Source organism: Oryx dammah, unplaced genomic scaffold, assembly GCF_014754425.2.
Source record: "Oryx dammah isolate SB20612 unplaced genomic scaffold, SCBI_Odam_1.1 HiC_scaffold_6, whole genome shotgun sequence".
Classification (NCBI taxonomy): Eukaryota; Metazoa; Chordata; class Mammalia; order Artiodactyla; family Bovidae; genus Oryx; species Oryx dammah.
Window position 1 is genome coordinate 32,933,075 of NW_024070190.1, and position 21,688 is coordinate 32,954,762.

General features: G+C 46.4%; 1 protein-coding gene across 3 annotated transcripts in view; it reads right to left on the bottom strand.

Annotated features, from left to right (window-relative positions):
• The window catches only part of ADAMTS14 (ADAM metallopeptidase with thrombospondin type 1 motif 14), a 96,407-nt gene that overhangs the window by 44,982 nt on the left and 29,737 nt on the right, over positions 1 to 21,688 (bottom strand). For all 3 annotated transcript variants that reach the window (XM_040242547.1, XM_040242548.1, XM_040242546.1), the window contains exon 4: positions 18,838 to 19,028. In XM_040242547.1, the coding sequence (XP_040098481.1) occupies positions 18,838 to 19,028 (191 nt within the window). The remainder of the gene's footprint in view (positions 1 to 18,837; positions 19,029 to 21,688) is intronic.

Here is a 21,688-nt window from a genome sequence, read left to right on the forward strand (position 1 = left end):
TATCAGGCACCATGCTGAGGGCACTCTTCCGGAGGCAGGAATTATTCTTGTTTCACATGTGAGAAATCCAAGGCTGGGAGAGGTTAAGTAAGTAACTTGCCCAAGGTCACCCAGCTAGAAAGTGGGAGGGCTAGGATCAAATCTTTGTGGCTCTTAGCCACTATACACAGTGGCTATCCAGAACCAGTTTCAGTGGCAGGCTGGCTGGGGTGGTGGTGAAGATGAAGGGAGGGGGTTTCTTTGTCCAGTGAACAGTCACACAATCCAGTGAACAGTCAGGGATTGTTGTAAAAACCCTTTCTCTGCTCTCCTGTTAACCCTGCATGGCCAGGCCTCCCAGGGCCCTTGTGGTCAAGCCCAGGGAGCAGGAAGAAGGGAAGGAGGGTCTACTGGATGGGGGCTCTGCCTGAAGGCAGGGACAGACTCAGGGTGCCTGCGGCAGAAATGCCCATGTTTCAGCCCATGGTTGGAGGGGGAGAGCTAAGCCCTGGGGAGCCCATGTGAGTGGGCCTTCCCTTCTGGATCAAGCTGGCAGCTGGCAGCCTTCCCTTCTGGACCAAGCTAAGATGGACTTCTTCTTCCTTCCAGCAGACGGTTCCTGGCCAACCTCATTCCTAGGGACCATTGCATCTGAGGGGCTACAGAGCACAATGTCCACCTACTACTGGGCAGCTAGGTCCAGCAGGGCTCCACAGGGAGGGGCAACATGGAAAAAGCCAGTCCCTAGAGTCTCAGGCCCATCCTGTGCTCAAACAGAAGAAGGCACAGACTGCCACCCAGGGGCTGAAACAGCCCATACTTCCCAGCATCATCTCCACAAACCGTCCCAGCAACCTGCCTGGAAAGAAGTCATAACTCTTCTTTCCTTTTAAATCAATATACTTCAAACTTTAGAATAGCTTCAGATTTTCAGAAAAGCAGCATGGAGAGTGCGGAGTTCCCTGTGACTAATATCCACCATGACTATGACACATTTGTCACCATGCACAAACCAACACTGACACACTGTGTGTGTGTGCACTAGTCGTTCAGTCATGTCCAACTCTTTGTGACCCCATGGACTGTACTCCACCAGGCTCCTCTGTCCATGGGATTTTCCAAGCAAGAATATTGGAGTGGGTTGCCATTCCCTTCTCCAGTGGGTCTTTCTAACCCAGGGATCAAACCCAAGTCTCCTACATTGCAGGCAGTTTCTTTACCACTTGAGCTACCAGGGAATTACTTACTAACATCCATATTTTTCCCAATGTTCCTAATTTAGGGGTGTTGTCCCTTTTTGGGCTCCAGGATCCCATCCAGGTCAGCGCATTGCATTTAGTTATTTTAGCTGCTTCTTGGACAGCAAGGAGATCAAACCAGTCAATCCTAAAGGAAACCAACCCTGAATATTCATTGGAAGGACTGATGCTGAAGTTCCAATACTTTGGCCACCAGATGGGAAGAGTCAACTCATTGGAAAAGACCCTGATGCTGGGAAGATTGAAGGCAAGAGGAGAAGGGGATGACAGAGGACAAGATGGCTGGATGGCATCACCAACTCAATAGACATGAGTTTGGAAAAACTCTGGGAGATGGTGACGGACAGGGAAACCTGGCATACTGCGGTCCATGGGGTGGCAGAGCTGGACACGATTTGGCCACTGAACAACAACAATTAACATCTCCTTTGGCTGCTCCAGGCTGTTTCTCCTTTCTGATGTCCCTCAGACTTTCCTGGTTTTTGATGGCCTAAATGGTTTCTAGGAATATTGGTTAACTATTTTACAGCCGCTCCTTCAGTTTGGGTATGTCTGATGTTCTTTTCATGGTTAGACAGAGGATATGGACTCAGGGAAGAAGACCACAGAGGTGAGTGCTCTTGTCACATTATGTCACAAGTACACGCAACGGGACTTGCCTGGTGGTCCAGGGGTTAAGACTCTGTGCTTCCACTGCAGGGGGCACAGGTTTGGTCTTGGTGGGGGAACTAAGATACCACCTGCCACGTGGCATGGCAAAAAAAAAAAAAGAATATGTACTACAAACATGACATCACTGTGGATGTGGACCTTGACCATCTGCAGAGAAGCTGCTTGCCAGCTTTGCAGAGTCACTACCTCCCCCGCCACTCAGTGCGGCTTCCATACTCTGCTCTTCAGAAGGAAGTCACTATGCACCATCCACACTTGAGGAGCAGGGAGTTAAAATCCACCTCCTCGAGGGCAGAGGATCTATGTCAGTTATTTGAAATTCCTCTGTAGAGATTTGTTTCTTCTTCTCCATTTATTTATATATTCAATCATTCATTTATCAGTATGGACTTGTGGATATTTATTTTATACTCTGGGTTGTAATTCAACAACTCATTGCTTATTTTATTGCTGGAATTGCCCCAGCTTTAGCCATCAGGAGCTCTTTCACTTGGCTCCTGTCCTTTTAAAACATGCCCATCATTTTTGGCTTGGGGGTCTTGAGGGGTACTTCCTTACTTTCTGGTATTACAAGATGCTCATCTTGGGTATTCTCTGCCCTAATTCTAGAGTCAGCCATTCCTCCAAGGCGCTCCAAGGAACAAGGTATGTTATCCATGTTCTCATGGCCAGAAAAGCAAGCCCAAAGTGATGGAGGACTTGTCTATGGGCAGCAACCGTAGACAACACACAACTGTAGCAACCACAGTTGAAATTCAAGGCCAGCCCCCGCTCATGTGCCTACCCGGGCCCCTCACTGCCTCTGAACCTGAAGAAATGCAAGCAGCATTGCTTAAAGGCAGAAGAATAGCAACAGTAACACTTCTGGGCCTTTCTCAATCCTGGGCCCTGGGACCAGCCCTACTGTCCCTCAAGCTCTAATCTTTCTAGCAAAAGGGCATGTGGTAACTTGCATGAGGCTAGGATGCTTGTCCGCCCTGTTTATGGCTGTAGAAGGCCAAATGGCAGTTCTGGTGTATTGCTACTGCCTGTTCTAGCAAGAGTCTCTTGTTATTCCTGGTGGCTTCATAGGATACTGCAATCCATCAACATTTCAGATAATGAACTGTTCAGGGACTATCTGAGGAAGGTATGTGAACCATAGTTATCTGAAAACTTGCTTTGCCACCTTCTGGTAGGATCAAGAAAACACCATGTGGATTCATCTCTGGGCTTTCTATTTTGTTCCATTGATCTATATTTCTGTCTTTGTGCCAGTACCATACTGTCTTGATGACTATGGCTTTGTAGTACAGCCTGAAGTCAGGCAGGTTGATTCCTCCAGTTCCATTCTTCTTTCTCAAGACTGCTTTGGCTATTCGAGGTTGTTTGTTTATCCATATAAATTGTGAGATTATTTGTTCCAGTTCTATGAAAAATACCGTTGGTAGCTTGATAGGGATTGCATTGAATCTATAGATTGCTTTGGGTAGTATACTCATTTTCACTATATTGAATCTTCCAATCCATGAGTATGGTATATTTCTCCATCTATTTGTGTCATCTCTGATTTCTTTCACCAGTGTTTTATAGTTTTCTATATATAGGTCTTTTGTTTCTTTAGGTAGATTTATTCCTAAGTATTTTATTCTTTTCATTGCAATGGTGAATGGAATTGTTTCCTTAATTTCTCTGTTTTCTCATTGTTAGTGTATAGGAATGCAAGAGATTTCTGTGTGCTAATTTTATATCCTGCAACTTTACTATATTCATTGATCAGCTCTAGTAATTTTCTGGTGTTGTCTTTAGGGTTTTCTATGTAGAGGATCATGTCATCTGCAAACAGTGAGAGTTTTACTACTTTTCCAATTTGGATTCCTTTTATTTCTTTTTCTTCTCTAATTGCTGTGGCTAAAACTTCCAAAACTATGCTGAATAAAGTAGTGGTGAGAGTGGGCACCATTGTCTTGTTCCTGACCTTAGGGGAAATGCTTTCAATTTTTCACCACTGAGGATAATGTTTGCTGTGGGTTTAGCATATATGGCTTTTATTATGTTGAGGTATGTTCCTTCTATGCCTGCATTCTGGAGGGTTTTTTATCATAAATGGATGTTGAATTTTGTCAAAGGCTTTATCTGCATCTATTGAGATAATCATATGATTTTTATCTTTCAATTTGTTAATGTGGTGTATCACATTAACAAATCACATTGATTGATTTGCAAATATTGAAGAATCCTGCATCCCTGGGATAAAGCCCACTTGGTCATGATGTATGATCTTTGTAGTATGTTGTTGGATTCTGTTTGCTAGAAGTTTGTTGAGGATTTTTGCATCTATGTTCATCAGTGATACTGCCCTATAGTTTTCTCTTTTTGTAGCATCTTTGTCTGGTTTTGGTATTAGGGTGATGGTGGCCTCATAGAATGAGTTTGGCAGTTTACCTTCCTCTGCAATTTTCTGGAAGTTTGAGTAGGATAGGTGTTAGCTCTTCTCTAAGCTTTTGGTAGAATTTACCTGTGAAGCCAGATAAATTCACGCACCTATAGACACCTTATCTTTGACAAAGGAGGCAAGAATATACAATGGAGAAAAGACAATCTCTTTAACAAGTGGTTCTGGGAAAACTGGTCAACCGCTTGTCAAAGAATGAAACTAGAACACTTTCTAACACCATACACAAAAATAAACTCAAAATGGATTAAAGATCTAAATGTAAGACCAGAAACTATAAAACTCCTAGAGGAAAAATAGCCAAAACACTCTGATATAAATCTCTGCAGGATCCTCTATGACCCACCTCAGAGAGTAATGGAAATAAAAGCAAAAATAAACAAATAGGACCTAATTAAAATTAAAAGCTTTTGCACAATGAAGGAAACTATAAGCAAGGTGAAAAGATAGCCTTCAGAATGGGAGAAAATAATAGCAAATGAAGTAACTGACAAAGAATTAATCTCAAAAATATACAAGCAGCTCATGCAGCTCAATACCAGAAAAATAAACGACCCAATCAAAAAATGGGCCAAAGAACTAAATAGACATTTCTCCAAAGAAGACATAAAGATGGCTAACAAACACATGAAAAGATGCTCAACATCACTCATTATCAGAGAAATTCAAATCAAAACCACAATGAGGTACCATTTCACGCCAGTCAAAATGGCTGCTATCCAAAAGTCTACAAGCAATAAATGCTGGAGAGGGTGTGGAGAAAAGGGAACCCTCTTACACTGTTGGTGGGAATGCAAACTAGTACAACCACTATGGAGAACAGTGAGGAGATTCCTTAAAAAACTGGAAATAGAACTGCCATATGACCCAGCAATCCCACTGCTGGGCATACGCACCAAGGAAACCAGAATTGAAAGAGACACATGTACCCCAATGTTCATCACAGCACTGTTTATAATAGCCAGGACATGGAAGCAACCTAGATGTCCATCAGCAGACGAATGGATAAGAAAGCCGTGGTACATATACACAATGGAATAATGTTCAGCTATTAGAAAGAATGCATTTGAATCAGTACTAATTAGGTAGATGAAACTGGAACCTTTTATACAGAGTGAAGTAAGTCAGAAAGAAAAACACCAATATAGTATATTAATGCATATATATGGAATTTAGAAAGATGGTAACAATGACCTTATATGCGAGACAGCAAAAGAGATACAGAGATAAAGAAGACTTTTGGACTCTGTGGGAGAAGGTGAGGGTAGGATAATTTGAGTGAATAGCATTGAAACATGTATATTACCATATGTGAAATAGATTGCCAGTCCAGGTTCGATGCATGAGACAGGGTACTCAGGGCTGGTGCACTGAGTCGACCCTGAGGGATGGGATGGGATGGGGTGGGGAGGGAGGTGGAAGGGGGGTTCAGGATAGGGGGAGACATGTACACCCATGGCTGATTTGTGTCGATGTATGGCAAAAGCCACTACAATATTGTAAAGTAATTAGCTTCCAATTAAAATAAATAATTTAAATTAAGAAAAAAAAACACCATGTGGAAGCTTGAAGAACGGGTGTTGGTGCCTTGGATGACATTCCAGAGGAAGAGTGGCGTGCTTTCCCCTCATCATTCGTGCTCCTGATGGCACAGGGGACAACACTGTGCTGAAAAGCACAGATTTTGATGACCGTACACTGAAAGTGACTTGGACAAGTAATACTCTAAATGTGAGGAAGTTATGGGAATACTTTACTTCCCCATATTGTCACATCTATGTACGTACAAGAGTAATGTATGATCAAGGGGACTTCCCTGGTGGTCCAGTGGCTAAGACTCCATGATCCCAATACAGGGGGTCAGGTTCAATCTCTGGTCAGGGAAGTAGACCCCACATGCTGCAACTAAGAGCTCCCATACCGTAGGCCACAAGATCCCACGTGCCATATGAAGACAGACTATCTCAGTGCCACAATGAGGACACAGTACAGCCAGGTAAATACTCAAATTATTAAAAGATGAGTAATATATGATCAAAACCTAAGGCTAAATAAGGCTAAAGAGCTCTTCCAATAAGTACAAACACAAATGCCAAGTGATAAGAAAGCACTGTGTCTGTGTGTTGTGTGTTAGTTTCTCAGTCGTGTCCGACTTTGCAAACCCATGGACTGTAGCCCACCAGGCTCCTCTGCCCATGAAATCTCCAGACAATAATATTGGAGTAGGTTTCCATGCCCTTCTCCAGGGGATATTCCCAAGCCAGGGATCGAACTCATGTCTTCCTGCATTGCAGGCAGATTCTTTACCATCTGAGCCACCCAGGAAACCCAAGAAAGCATTATATCAGAATTTAATTAGTAGTATTTTCCCTCTTCCTCAAGTTCATAAAATAACAGAGGACCTGACAATTGATGGGGTCTTTGGTTTCATCAAATATGGTGATAGGCATGTGTTCACACAGATGTCTAAACCCAGCTGTGTGTGCATGTGTGCAAGCATCCGTGCCACACACATAGACATGAGCACATGTATATGCACGTGTGTAAACACTTGTACTGTACACGTGCCTGCATGCATACACGTGTGTGTATGCCAGTGATGCACTGCTGTCCACAGCCTGAGGTCCCTGTTCTCCCCCAGCCCTCAGACGCTGACTCACTCAGGCAGGGGCCAGAGTGGGGCCCTGCTGTGCCCTGGGCTAGCACTGAGACCTCACAGGGGAGTCACGCTGACTCACATGCCATGTTGACAGACCCTGCCTTCGAGGTCACCAGTGAGATCTCAGAGGTGGGAGGTGGGAGGAGGGTGCTTAATCTCCTGTTCCTTTCTCAGCCACTTTATCCCCACCCCACAAGTTCATGATCACGGGCTGGTGTGGACTACAAGCCTGTGCTTTAAGCTACCTTCTAACCAGCACACCTCTTCAGGTGCGGCTGTCCCTGGGGTTCCCAGCTCCTCCTGGACCCAGCCATTCAGGCCACTTCATGCCTAAGCTGTTTGTGCAGACTGATTCCAGAGTGCCTAGAGCCTGGCCTCCCAGCCTAACAGAGTCCCTGTTACGAGTCCACAATACTCAGCATTTCTCTCCCATGACTTACCTCCAAAATGCAGGGGCCATTACAGCCCTGGTTGGCCTGCCTGTGAGTGAAGAGGGGCTGTGAGGGGTCCTGGAAAGACCCACACTCGGGGTGTGTGGAGGCCTGAGGATGGAAGGTGAGGCAGGAGTCAAGTGTTTGGAACAGCGCCTGGTGCACACCATGGGCTCAAGCAACAGCATCTGCTACTTAGTTTAAAATGGCTACCTCCCACTTTGGGGGCCGAGAAGTGGTCTAGGAGATCAGACCAGAATCGGGATTTCAGGAATCTGGCCTCCAGAGTGTCCCATACCTGCAAAGGAGAAGCTGGACACGAGAGCCCTTGGTGAGCTGTCAGGCTCTCTTCACACAGGAGCAGTCCTCTTTATTACCACATCTCTCCTGCCAGGAATGCCTGCCAGAAGTTACAGCACTGGGCCTCTGGTGGGCGCTGTTTACCCAGTGGACTTCTTGTGTGGGGCAACTAGAGATCATAATACCTTCCCCCACTTTTTTGCTTGCACCACGTGGCTTATGGGATCTTAGCTCCCTGACCAGAGATCGAACCCGGCAGTGAAAGTGTAAGTCCTAACCACTGGACCACCAGGGAACTCCAGATTTATACTGTAAGGCTGGTGGGGGGCGGGGGAGAGGGGGTGTCACACATGGTCACTAAGGTCACTCTGATGCTGACGATTCTCTCTTGTGGGGCATCCTGTGCACTGGAGGCTGTTTGGCAGCATCCCCGAGCCCCTCCCATCAGATGCCAGGAACACCCCACCTACTCCAGCTGTGACATCCAAAACATTTCTCCAAACCCTCCCAAGTGTCCCCTGGGATGCAAAATTGCCTCCAGTCAAGAACCACTATCTTAAAGTGAATGAATTTTTGCTTTGCGGGGAAGTGGTCTCTGAGTGCTGTCCAAGCACTGGGAAGCTCCTTGGGGAGAGACAAAAGAAGAGGAAGGACATAAAGCGAGGGAGGAGGGAGATTTGCATCCTCCCAGTGAGCAGGGAGGTTGAGCTGCTTACATACCCCTGAAGGGAAGAGGTCTGATAGAGCAACACTCTGTCAGCAGGAAAGAGGTCTTTGTGCTGTTCTGAACCAGCTGGTATGATGAATATCTAACACAGTTAGTGACAACAGAAAGCCATGCTCCTGGGTGAGGCACCTAGATCTAGGTCTGAGAGCCAAACCTCCAGGATCTAGAAGGGGTGCCAAGCTTCTCCAAGCAGGGCATCTGAGAGGCCTTGGTGCTCTGCATCGTTGTAGTAAGAGCCGAGTGTGGCAGGTAGGGATCGAGGTGGGCAGGGGGCCTATCACCCAGACAGGGGGGATGGCAAGAGGAATCCGGCCACAGACTGGCTTGGGGAGGACTGATGAAAGGGCCTCTCTGCCTTCTCACCTCCCTCTGCTCTGGCTCCAGGCCTGAGGAGTATCTCTGAAACTCATATCCACATGATTCTTCATCCCAGAGAGGATTTGGTGCATCACCCCAGGCAATGAGAGGGTATCTGACTGCACCAGCCAGTCCGGCCACAGCCAGGAGTCAAGATCAAGAATGTCTCACAGTGAAGCTCATGATCCTGACTCTGCCAGGGAGACCCATCTCAGCAAGTGGCTCCTTCTGCAAAGGGGCAGCATGCTTCTCACCTCCAGAGCTGGGAGCCCAACAACCCTCCCACCTCAAGTCCTGCCTCAGCAGCAGTGGGATGAAAGAGCTAACTTTGGAATCAGACAGTGAAGAGTCTGAATCCCAGTGTTGCCATTTGTCACTTGGCTTCTGAGACTTGCAGAACATCACTTGTACAAGGCATCAGTGAGGATGCAAGGAGCCTGCCCGTCAAGTCCTCAAGCCCTGCGTCTGACATGCGGTAGGAACCGGAATGACACTGTGATATTTGAGATACTCGCAATAGCCTGGAGTCCTGGAGTCCTGGTTCTTTCTGCTTCCCCATCACAGTCTCAGCTGGCCTCTGGCATCCATCTGTCCCTGTCATATATCCACCTGTGTGCCGCCATCAGGCACTATTCTTCATGCATTCTCTCCATCTGAGAGTCCATGCTACTGCCTGATGGACCATCCTGCCAGAGCTACCCTCCCAAGAGTTCTCCGCAGGCATTTGCCACCTCCCCTTCACACTGCTGCCACCATTCTTGGCCTGCACACTCTTCATCTACCAGACCTCTCCCTGCCAAGGCAGGCTCAGCACCAAATGCCTCCAGAAAGCCTTCCTGTTTCCAGAAGTCCACAGGGACACCATCTCCTTCTGCACTGCCCTCAAAGGTCCCCTAGAACAGGAGTTCATATGTAATACTATGTACACACCAAACACTCACCAAATGCTGAAAACTGCCCCTTACATTTCAAGTGGTTCCCTTGGTCAAACAAATCCTAAGAAAGAAAAACAGAGCTGGAAGAAATCAGGCTCCTTGACTTCAGACTATACTACAAAGCTACAGTAATCAAAACAGTATGGTACTGGCACAAAAAGAGAAATATAGATCAATGGAACAGGCTAGAAAACCCAGGCATTTGTGGTCAATTAAGGAGGCAAGAACACACAATGGAGAAAAGATAGTCTATCCAATAAGCAGTGTTGGGAAAACCAGACAGATACATGTAAAAGAATAAAATTAGAACATTCTCTAACACCATACATATAAATTCAAAATGGATCAAAGACCTAAATGTAAGGCCAGACACTATAAACCTCTTAAGGGGAAAACTCTCTTTGACATAAATCACATCAATATCTTTTTGATCCACCTTCTACAGAAGTGAAAGTAAAAATAAACAAATGGGACCTAATTAAATTTAAAATCTTTTGCACAACAAAGGAAAACATAAACAAAGTAAAAAGACAACACCCAGAATGGGAGAAAATATTTGCAAACACACCAACTGACAAGAGATTAATCTCCAAAATACACAAACAGCACATGCAGCTGTATGTGGGCAACTCTAATGGGGAGAAGATCTAAATAGACATCTCTCAGGAAAAGCAGAGACATCACTTTGTTGACAAAGATCCACATGGTCAGAGCTATGGTTTTTCCAGGAGTCATGTACGGATGTGAGAGTTGGACCATAAAGAAGGCTGAGCACCAAAGAATAGATGTTTCTGAATGGTGGTGCTGGAGAAGACTCTTGAGAGTCCCTTGGACTGCAAGGACATCAAACCAGTCAATCCTAAAGGAAATCAACTCTGAATATTCTTTGGAAGGACTGACGCTGAAGCTGAAGCTCCAATACTTTGGCCACCTGATGCCAAGAGCCAATTGGAAAAGATCCTGATGCTGGGAAAGACTGAAGACAGGAGGAGAAAGGGACAACAGAGGACAAGATGGTTGAATGGCATCACCAACTCAATAGACATGAGTCTGAGCAAACTCTGAGAGAGTAGGATAGGGAACCTGGTGTGCTGCAGTCCATGGGGTCGCAAAGAGTCAGACATGACCAAGTGACTAAACAACAAGAAAGGAATTCCCTGGCAGCTCAGTAGTTAAGACTACATGCTTCCACTCAAGGGACATGGGCTCCCTCCCTGGTTAGAGAACTAAGATCCCACAAGCCCTGTGGTGTGGCCAAAATATATAAATAGATATTTCTCCAAAGAAGACATAAAGATCACCAAAAAACCACATGAAAAGATGTCACACCATCATTAATTATCAGAGAAATACAAACCAAAACTACGAGGTGTTATCACCTCACACAGGTCGGAATGGCCATCATCAAAAAGTCTATAAACAATAAAGGCTGGAGAGGGTAAGAATGTAATTTTATATAACCACTATGGAGAACAGTGTGGAGGTTCCCTAAACAAATAAAAACAGAACTATCCTATGACCCAGCCATCCCACTCCTGGGTGTATATCCAGGGAAAACCATAACTCAAAAAGATACATGCACCTCAATGTTCATTGCAGCACTATCTACAATAGCCAAGACATGGAAGCAACCTAGATGTCCATCAACAGAGAAATGGATAAAGATGTGGTAAACATATACAATGGAATACTACTCGATCACAAAAAAGAATGAAATAGTGCTATTTGCAGCAACATGGATGGACCTAGGGATTATCATACTAGGTCAGACAGAAAAGGAAAATATAGAGAAAATATCACCTGATATCACTCATACGTCAAATCTAATTAAAAATGATATACACAAACTTATCTACAAAATAGGAACAGACTCACAGATTTTAAAAACAAATTTATGGTTACCAAAAGGGAAACATTGGGTACTACGGTGGGATAAATTAGGAACTTGGAATTAAACAAACATACTTTACTATATAATAAAAGAGATAACCAACAAGGACCAACTGTATAGCACATGGAACTCTACTCAATATTCTGTAATAATCTATATAGGAAAAGAACCTGAAAAAGAGTGAATATATTGGGAGCTTCCCAAGGGGCTCAGTGGTAAAGAATCCACCTGCCAATGCAGGAGACAAGGGTTTGATCCTTGGGTCAGGAAGAACCCCTGGAGAAGGAAATGGCAACCCTCTCCAGTACTCTTGCCTGAGAAATCCCATGGACCGAGGAGCCTGGGAGACTACAATCCATGGGGTCACAGAAGAGTCGGACACAACTCAGTGACGGAAAAACAACGAATAACCGAATCACTATGCTGACACCTAAAACTAACACAACATTGTAAACCAACTATATTCTAACAAAATTTTTAAAACATGATCCCTTGCCCTGAGATTTAAGAAGCCTTAAGGAAACATCCTCTACATAGATGGGTAAACTGAGGCACAGAGAAAGCCAAGTCCATCCAGGGCACAGCAGAATGTGAGGGAGGGCTGAGGAGTCACTGCCCAACATCTGAAGCTCTATGAATATTCATGGTACATCCCCAGGTTAACGCAAAAGAAAAGTGAGAGGCAAGAAGCCCCTGAGAGCCTCAGTGACTGGGACCTGATCAGATCATTCTGAGTTCCACAAAGGGCTCTGCCCTTCCCATCCACCCTGGGAACCATATCTCTTCTCTCTGATCCCGCCAGGCCACCCCTGGCCCCGGAAACCAGGATCAGAAATGGTCACAGGCAGGCAGGTGCCATGAGGGAAGAGCAAAGGGACACCCTTTTTCCTGGCTTCATGAAATCCTGAAAGGAAGCGGGGCTTCAAGCATCCCAGCCAAATACAGGTTTCCACACAATGGATAGGATGAGCTGCTGGTCTCTGGGGAGGGACAGGTTGTCTGGGCCCCTCCACTCATGGTCACAGGTGGGATTCTGGCTGGCTGGCTGCTGTCCCCCAGGAAAGTCAGAACCCCAAACCTCACTTTCCCCCTGTGGCAGCTGGAGGTCTGCAAGGCAGCAGCTCCTTAAGCGAGGTCCGTCTCAGTGCCCTAAGCCTTTCTTCCGAGAGGAAGGAGCCCTTGTGGGAAGCTGCACCCCTCTGTTCCCACACCCACAAGGGCAAGGCAACAGTGAGCAAGGAACCAGCCTCCAACAGCACTCCAGACCCTCTGAGAAGACACAGAACCGAGACCATGGAAACAGGCTCCACAGCAGGCACCCCTGCAGGGTCTTCAGTGCCCGTATGTCTGGTGGGGGCCTTCCCAAGGGCACACAGTGGTGCAAAACCTACAACACGGGAGTTTCCACCCCAAGCAGGGATCTCACAAACTGGCCATGGTCCCAGGACACGCACACATCCACTCACTCACTTCCTAGGGTCACTTCCAGGGTCCCACTCCTGGCCTGGGTGGGGATCCACTCAGAACTCAGAGTTGGTATAAATATTATTTTAAGCTGAAGACACTTGAGATTCAACAGATACAGAAATAAAGCATCTCAGAAATTCCCGGGAGGGAGTTTCAACAGGGAGGGGATATATGTATACCTATGGCTAATTCATGATGAGGTTTAACAGAAAACAACAAAATTCTGTACAGCAATTATCCTTCAATTAAAAAAATAAATTTTATATATATATAAAAGAAATTCCCTCCTTTGACAAAGCAGCATCTCCCGAGAAAATTAGCTGCTATAAATCCTCTCCCCAGGGGAATTTCATGGCCACTAAAAAAGAAAAGAAAGACCACTTGCACCTGAATAAACATGTATCATCACAAACTTTCTTATTTCCTACTTGTTCTCCTAAAGTCCACTTGTCTTTCCTAAAGAAACCTATCTGCCCTTCCCATGGAGCCTCTTCTCCCCTCTCTTTCCTTTATTAAGTTAAACATCAGTTCGGTTCAGTCGCTCAGTCGTGTCTGACTCTGCAACCCCATGGACTGCAGCACACCAGGCTTCCCTGTCCAACACCAACTCCCGGAGCTTGCTCAAACTCATGTCCATTGAGTCAGTGATGCCATCCAACCATATCATTCTCTGTTGTCCCCTTCTCCTTCCGCCTTCAATCTTTCCCAGCAGTAGGGTCTTTTCAAATGAGTCAGTTCTCTGCCAAAGTCTTGGTGGCCAAAGTACTGGAGTTTCAGCTTCAGCATCGGTCCTTCCAATGAATATTCAGAACAGATTTCCTTTAGGATTGACTGGTTGGACTCCTTCCAAATTGGGAAAGGAGTACCTCAAGGCTGTATATTGTCACCCTGCTTATTTAACTTATATGCAGAGTGAAAGTGAAAGTAAATTTGCTCAGTCATGTCCGACTCTTTGCGACACCATGGACTGTAGCCTACCAGGCTCCTCTGTCCATGGGATTTTCCAGGCAAGAGTACTGGAGTGGGTTGCCATTTCCTTCTCCAGGGGATCTTTCTGACCCAGGGACTGAACCCAGGTCTTCCGCCTTGCAGGCAGACGCTTTACCGTCTGAGCCACCAGAGTACACCATGCGACATGCCAGGCTAGATGAAGTACAAGCTGGAATCAAGATTGCCGGGAGAAATATCAATAACCTCAGATATGCAGATGACACCACCTTTATGGCAGAAAGTGAAGAACTAAAGAGCCTCTTGATGAAAGTGAAGGAGAGTGAAAAAGTTAGCTTAAAACTCAACATTCAGAAAATGAAGATCATGGCATCCGGTCCCATCACTTCATGGCAAATAGATGGGGAAATAATGGAAACAGTGACAGACTTTATTTTGGGGGGCTCCAAAATCACAGAAGATGGTGACTGCAGCCCTGAAATTAAAAGATGTTAGCTCCTTGGAAGAAAAGCTATGACAAGCCATATTAAAAAGCAGAGACATTACTTTGCCGACAAAAGTCCGTCTAGTCAAAGCTATGGTTTTTCCAGTACTCATGTATGGATGTGAGAGTTGGACTGCAAAGAAAGCTGAGTGCCAAAGAATTGATGCTTTTGAACTGTGGTGTTGGAGAAGACTCTTGAGAGTCCCTTGGACTGCAAGGAGATCCAACCAGTCTATCCTAAAAGAAATCAGTCCTGAATATTCACTGGAAGGACCGATGCTGAAGCTGAAACTCCAATACTTTGGCCACCAACACTTTAGCAAAGAACTGACTCATTTGAAAAGATCCTGATGCTGGGAATGATTGAAGGTGGGAAGAGAAGGGGATGACAGAGGATGAGATGGTTGGATGGCATCACTGACTCAGTGGGTATGGGTTTGAGCAAGCTCTGGGAGTTAGTGATGGACAGGGAAGCCTGGTGTGCCGCAGTCCATGGGGTCACAAAGAGACGTGACTGAGTGACTGAACTGAACTGAAAATCTTTCACATGACACCTGTTTTTATTTTTATATGAAAGTCATGATTTTGCTTTTTTTTCTGAAAATTATCTTTTTAGCAAACTCTGGGGCTGTGAATAGAGCCCATTCATACTCCTGGGGTCTTCACGATCCAGGACCAAGGGTCCCAACACTCAGGGCTTCCTAAGGGCTCCCCTGGCCCCTTCCCCACTCCCTCCCCCCTATTCCTATTCTCCACCTGCTGGCTCCAGGGGCCAACTTGGCTCTCTGACTAACGGGATTAGTATTCAGCTGTGTGGTCTTAGGTCGGACTAGCAATTTACAGTCTGGATGGGTGGTCAAGTACTCCAGTGAGGTGGGTGTGTTCATACACATAGTTACCCTCCCTCTCTTTCTCAAATGGCAGCAAGTGGTAGCCTTTGCTCTCTGACTTGCAAACCACAGGCTGTGTGTGTGTGTGTTATTTGCTCAGTCATGTCCGTCTTTTTGAGGCCCTATGAACTGTAGCCACCAGGCTCCTCAGCCCATGGGATTCTCCAGGTAAGAATACTGGAGGGGGTAGCCATTCCCTTCTCAAAGGAATCCAGGGATCGAATCCCAGTCCCCAAGAATAACAGAATTAGTATTCAAACAAAGAAGAGGCAAGGGGCAGGCTTCCTGGCACTCCTCCCCTCCCTGGGGCTCCTGTAATTGGAGCAGATCTCTACCCTTGCCCTTTTCTTCACAGCGGCATTGCAGACAGACGTATACTATTTCTCCCTTTTCCCATGCTGGCTCCCTGCTTCTCCCATTGACACCATTCACTTCTACATTTACTGATTACCTATCAGGTGTTGCACTAAATACCCATGCTGTGTGCTCTTGAGGATTCAAAAAAAAGTCTAAGTCAAAGTTCTCATCCTCAAGGACTCCACCTTCAGAGACTCAGACAAAGAATCACACACACACACACAGACAATACAGCTATATGAATGCAGAACACACCGCTTGAGCACTCCCTAAGCGCCAGGTGTGTGCTAAAGACCACGTACACATTGAACCCACGAGCAGACAATATTATGAAAAATGGAGGCTTTCAGGGATTAAATATTATAACAGACACAGATTGGGGTGCCTGGTGAGCTCAGAACAATTTCTCCAGGGCCCATGCCTGAGTCCAGTCCCTCTTGTCCTTTGGGAAACTCTGTCCTTCTCCAACATATAGTGATTGGTCCAAAGGGTGGTCGTGTGACTCAAATTTTAGAGTCCTGCTCCAGGAACTTTTGCCTGGGAACTCAAGGGGAAACTTCTTTTGTCTCTGGTCAGGGAGCTATTGCAGTAAGAATCAGCTTCACTGAAAAGATCGTCAACATTGCTAATTACTAGAGAAAAGCAAATCAAAACTACAGTGAGGTACCACCTCACACCAGTCAGAATGGCCATCGTTAAAAAGTCAGCAAATGACAAATGCTGGGAAGGGTGTGGAAAAAAGGAAACCCTCCTACACTGCTGGTGGGAATGTAAATTGGTGCAGCCACTGTGAAGAACAGTAGGGAGGTTCCTTGGTAAACTAAAAACAGAATTACCATATGATCCAGCAATCTCACTCCGGGGCACATATCCATACAATACTATCTATATAATTTTAAAAGATACATATGCCTCTATGTTCATAGCAGCACTATTCACAAGAGCCAAAACATGGAGACAACCTCAATATTCACCAACGGGTGAAGGGATAAAGATGTGGTAAATATAGACAATGGAATATTCCTCAGCCATAAAAAAGAAAGACTGCCTTTGCTGCTGCTGCTGCTGCTGCTGCTAAGTCGCTTCAGTCGTGTCCGACTCTCTGCGACCACATAGATGGCAGCCCACCAAGCTCCGCTGTTCCTGGGATTCTCCAGGCAAGAACACTGGAGTGGGGTGCCATCACCTTCTCCGGAATGGCTTTGCAGCAACATGCAACTAGAGATTACCGTTCTGTCAGAAAGAGAAAGACAAATGTCATGATATCACGTATATATGGAATGTAAAATATGATACTGATTCATATGTAGAATGTAAAATATGACACAAACGAAGCTATCTCTGAAACAGAAAGAGAATCACAGACATAGAGAACAGACGAGGGGTTGCCAAAGGGTAGAGAGTTGAGGGCAAGATGAAGTGGGAGGCTGGGGTTAGCGGATGCAAGCGTTCATATACAGAATGGACAAACAACGAGGCCTACAGTACAGCACAGAGAACTATGTTCAATATCCTATGATAAACCATAATGCAAAAGAATATTTAAAAAATAATGTGTGTGTATATACATATGTATAGTGGAATCACTTTGCCATACAATAGAAATTAACACAACATTGCAAATTAACCACAATTTTTAAAAATTGGAGGGGAAAAAAGTCAGCTTCATAATGCTCATAGCCAGAATCTGTCTTTTTGAGAAGTTGGTCAAGAGAATTAGAATGTGAAGAGGACTTGAAGAGTCCATGTCAGCCTCTAGTACCGATTACACTTAAAACAGTTCCATCTTGTTCTCCCACAATCTGGCCCATATTTTTAGCCCTGTTTTCCTTAATCTAGTTCGAGTTTGTTTTCCATCATTTGCAAGTTACAGAGTCAGAAGAATACAGGTCCCTTGCCTGAGGTCACACAGCTAACAAGGGGCTGGCCGCATGCCCTCCCAGCAGCTACCTCACCTCCTGTGACAGCCCAGGCAGCATCATGCTATTTTATTTTGCTATAAATGTTGCCAGGGGGATTGGCATGACCGTGGGGTTGGCACTTTTGCTCATCAACTGTTCCATTCCCAGAATGAAATTCACATTATCATCAATGTCCACCGTTGGCCCCACTTGCACCTAGACTGGCCCCCTCCTCCCAGAGCCACAGCCACAGGCACTTCCGACAAAGGCCTCTTGTCAGAAGAGATCCAGTGCAGAGCCCACTTCTGACGTTTTCCACCTCCTTCCTTTCTGGTCTCCCTCATCTCTGCGCCTTTAGGTCCGAGCTGCCCATCTGTAGCCCAGAGGCCAAATGTGACATGTAGATAGGTTTTATTCAGCATTCACAGCGTTTTTATTTTAGCATTTTAAAAATTAGGAGTTTCACTTAGATATCACAATTTAAATTTTCCATATAAAAAGTTAAAAAAAAAAACTATCTGCATTTCTGACTTTTCTTTAAAAACCAACAACACCGGCCTCTCCATGACAGGAGCCGTGCATCTCTGCATGAGCACCTCTGGCACAACTGAGCAGTAACCACTCACTGAGGACAGTGCACGGCCTCTCTGCTTCACCTGTCTCAAATGTACCCAGAACCCTCATTTTCCCTGCCTGTCCGATCTCGGTGAACACCCAGGGCCACGAACTGGGGGGCTGGGATCTCTGCTAACATGACAGCCCAGTGGCCAGTCTCTCCAGCCTAGGATTGGGCATTTTCCCCAGATGATGAATCTCAGGGAAACACCTTCAAACTCTAAGACAAGTGGGACCCCTGGCCTCACCTGACCCAGGCTCTGAATATGTCCAAGCCCAGAAACCACTGACCACAAGCTCCAGTTTGCCTGTAGGTACCTCAGCACAGACATTGCTGCTGATACCAGGCCAAGGCCCAGGATGGACGCCAGGCCAGCTCAGGCCCATCTCAACACGAAAACCGTTCAGCTGGACGCGGGAGCAGGCAGTGACTTCCCTGAGCCCACCCGGAAAACCAGTGCCACCAAACCATCAGACGAGTACCAGGGGCCCCCAGCCCAGCCCCGGCACCCAGCCCCAGGGCACACTCACGATATTCATGAGGGTGAGGACGTAGTTCTGCACATGCTCCTTGCCGTGGAAGCGCACCACTGAGTCGTCCACCACCAGCAGCACCTCGATGCTGTAGCTGCCCGGCGTGGCGTGTCGCCGCTTCCGCTCTGCTTCTCCTAGCCGGTCCCCCACCAGGCCCAGCAGGTTGGGAAGGTCGCCCAGGCCAAAAGCTGGAACCAGGACAAGAAGAGACGGAAGTTCAAATCCACGTAAGGAACTGTGACCATGATGCCGCCCGTTGATTGACCCCTGCCCCCATCACATGCACCCTTTCCCCTGCCTCGGACAGCATGAGGGTTTGTGCCAAGCCAGGTAATGGGTGGGCATGAGCCCTCTCCCTGATGTGAGGATGTGTCAAATCTCTGAGGCAGTGAGGAGCAGAGAGGTGAGAACTGGCCCAGGCTCCAGTTCCCGCTCAGTTCTATCTCCCTGTCACATCCCAGCCCAAGCCCCTCCACCTCTCTGGGCTCCCCTCCCGTCCAGTGACATGGGAAGGAATAATCCTTGAAATCCTGCCAGACATGCTTGCTGTAAAAATCAAAGATGGTAGTGGGTAGAAACATCATCATACAGGAAAAAATGTTTTGTGGTATTACCATGGCCTATGGAGGGCATTTTAGGGAACCCTGGAGGATGCCCCACGCCCCTCAAATCCCTCTCAATCATTGCCAGCAACTCCAAATTTCCCCATCACAGCTTTGACCTTTTAGCTAAGGTTATTTATTTAACCAGCATTTATTAACTTGCATGATGTAATCTAGGACCTTTTCTGTAAAGGATCAGATAGTAAATATTTTAGGGTTTGTGATTCATCTGGTCCATCTCAGCTCTTCAATTTGACTACTGAAATATAAAAGCAGCTACAGACAATATATAAACAAATGAGTGTCTCTGGGTTTCAATAAAACTTTATTTACAAAAACAAGTGGTAGGCCTCATTTAGCTCATGCACCTTAGTTGGCTGACTCCTAATCGAATCCAATTCAATCCTTAAAGACAACTCTGTCAGAATATTGACTCTATTATACAAGTAAACAAGCTAAGGTTCTAAGTAGCATTTCCAGGTCTGTCTGAATCAAAAGGTCATGCTTTGAAACATATGGCTATTTAGAAAGGTAACATCTCAAGCAGTTATCAGTCATTTACACCATAGCCTGAATAAGGATTGGAGCAACACTTGTTGGGGCAGTGGAGTGAGGAGTACATGAGGACACCATAGGAAGCAGGATAGGAGACAAGGGTCTCTCAGGAAAGCTTCAAATGTCTTAGTGACTCTCCTGCCATCCCACCCTGAAGCTCTGATTCTTGTGCACTGATTTCTAAGAATATTCATTTATCCACAGTTATTTCAAAACCCCTCCGCCTGCAAGATGGGGCTGAGGCTCTAAAGATGCCACCACTACAGTCCCAGCACATATCCAGAGGTGTGGCTGCAGAAGGGGCCCCACACTACTAGCAGGGTGGACGGTGGTGGGTGATGAAGGCAGGACCCTGTCCTTGAGCTCCCCTGCCTAATGCAGGTGGCAGATAAGAGACTGGGCAGTACAATAGAGTACCATCAGGTACCAGCCAGTAGCACTGACTAGGGCAGGCTTCCACACCGAGACCCGAACCGGGACGGGGAAGCTGGAGAGGCTTCTGGAGGAGGGCACAGCTGAGCCAGCCGGAGGGGGAGCAGGAGATCTGCTGGAGCATGGGGACTGCAGGACCCACTGAGACTGAGGATAAGGAGATACCGTCCACAGTGTGGTAACCCTCGGGGAAGACTCGATGGGCACCCAAGTTCTGCCGTTAAGCCTCCATGCACATAGGTACTCCAGGGAGTGAAGGCTGAGTGCGGAGCAAGGAAATCACAGTGCTCCATGCTGTTTCTATTTTCCCTTTGGTTAGTGGCACTGCCATGCAAAGGAATCTATCATGCCCTAGATTTAAGAGTTGGGGAACGCATGGCCACTGTGCCTAGAGGAGAGACCAGAAATGGGCAGCTGGCCCTCTGAGCAATGCACAGACTGGCGAGCAGGGCTTGGGCTGGGGTCCGCCCTCACTGCCCCTGAGGCCATGCCTCTCTCTTTGCAGGTGACACTGCACAGAGCTCCCTGCGGCCCTGCTATCTGAGCCCAACAGAGAGCGCAGCAGCCCAGAGACAAACTCCTGGGGGAGAGGGGAAGAGACCCCCAGCAGGGGAGAAGGAAGGTCAAAGGCTCTCTCCACGGAGTGAGTTGAATAATAATAGCCACTCCCAACACAGGAGCAGTGCCTGGAGGTTTCAGCACAGCAAGGGAAAAGGAGAACTGACTCTTCACAGCTCTCCTTGCCAGGTCTATCAAAGGGAGGCTCAGAGAGGTCACCTGACTCATCTCAGGTCACACAGCAAGTTCATGGTAAACATCCAGAATGTAAACCCAGGCCTGCCACTCCCCATTATCACACCCTAACAGGACCCACCCAGATTTCCCTCTCAAAAAACAGTGAGAGGCATTTTGGAGGGCCTGCTGACATCAGCCACAGACCTTGGAGAAGATCCATTCACACCCTCTTCTGTGTGTCTCTCATCCTTCAGGCCACATATAGGGAATTCTCAAAGCATATAGGGAAGGGTGGGGGCAGCAGGTCACCAGAAACTTTCAGTGAGCCCACCCAAGAAGCCCTGAGAAAATGTAAAATGGTGCAGATGCTTTGGAAAACAGTTTGGCAGTTCCCCCAAAAGTTAAACACAGTATTACCATAGGACCTACATCTTTATAGCATCTTACGTATATACTGAAAACAATGGAAAACATATGTTTCCATGAAAACTCCTACATGAATGTTCACGGCGGCATTATCATAA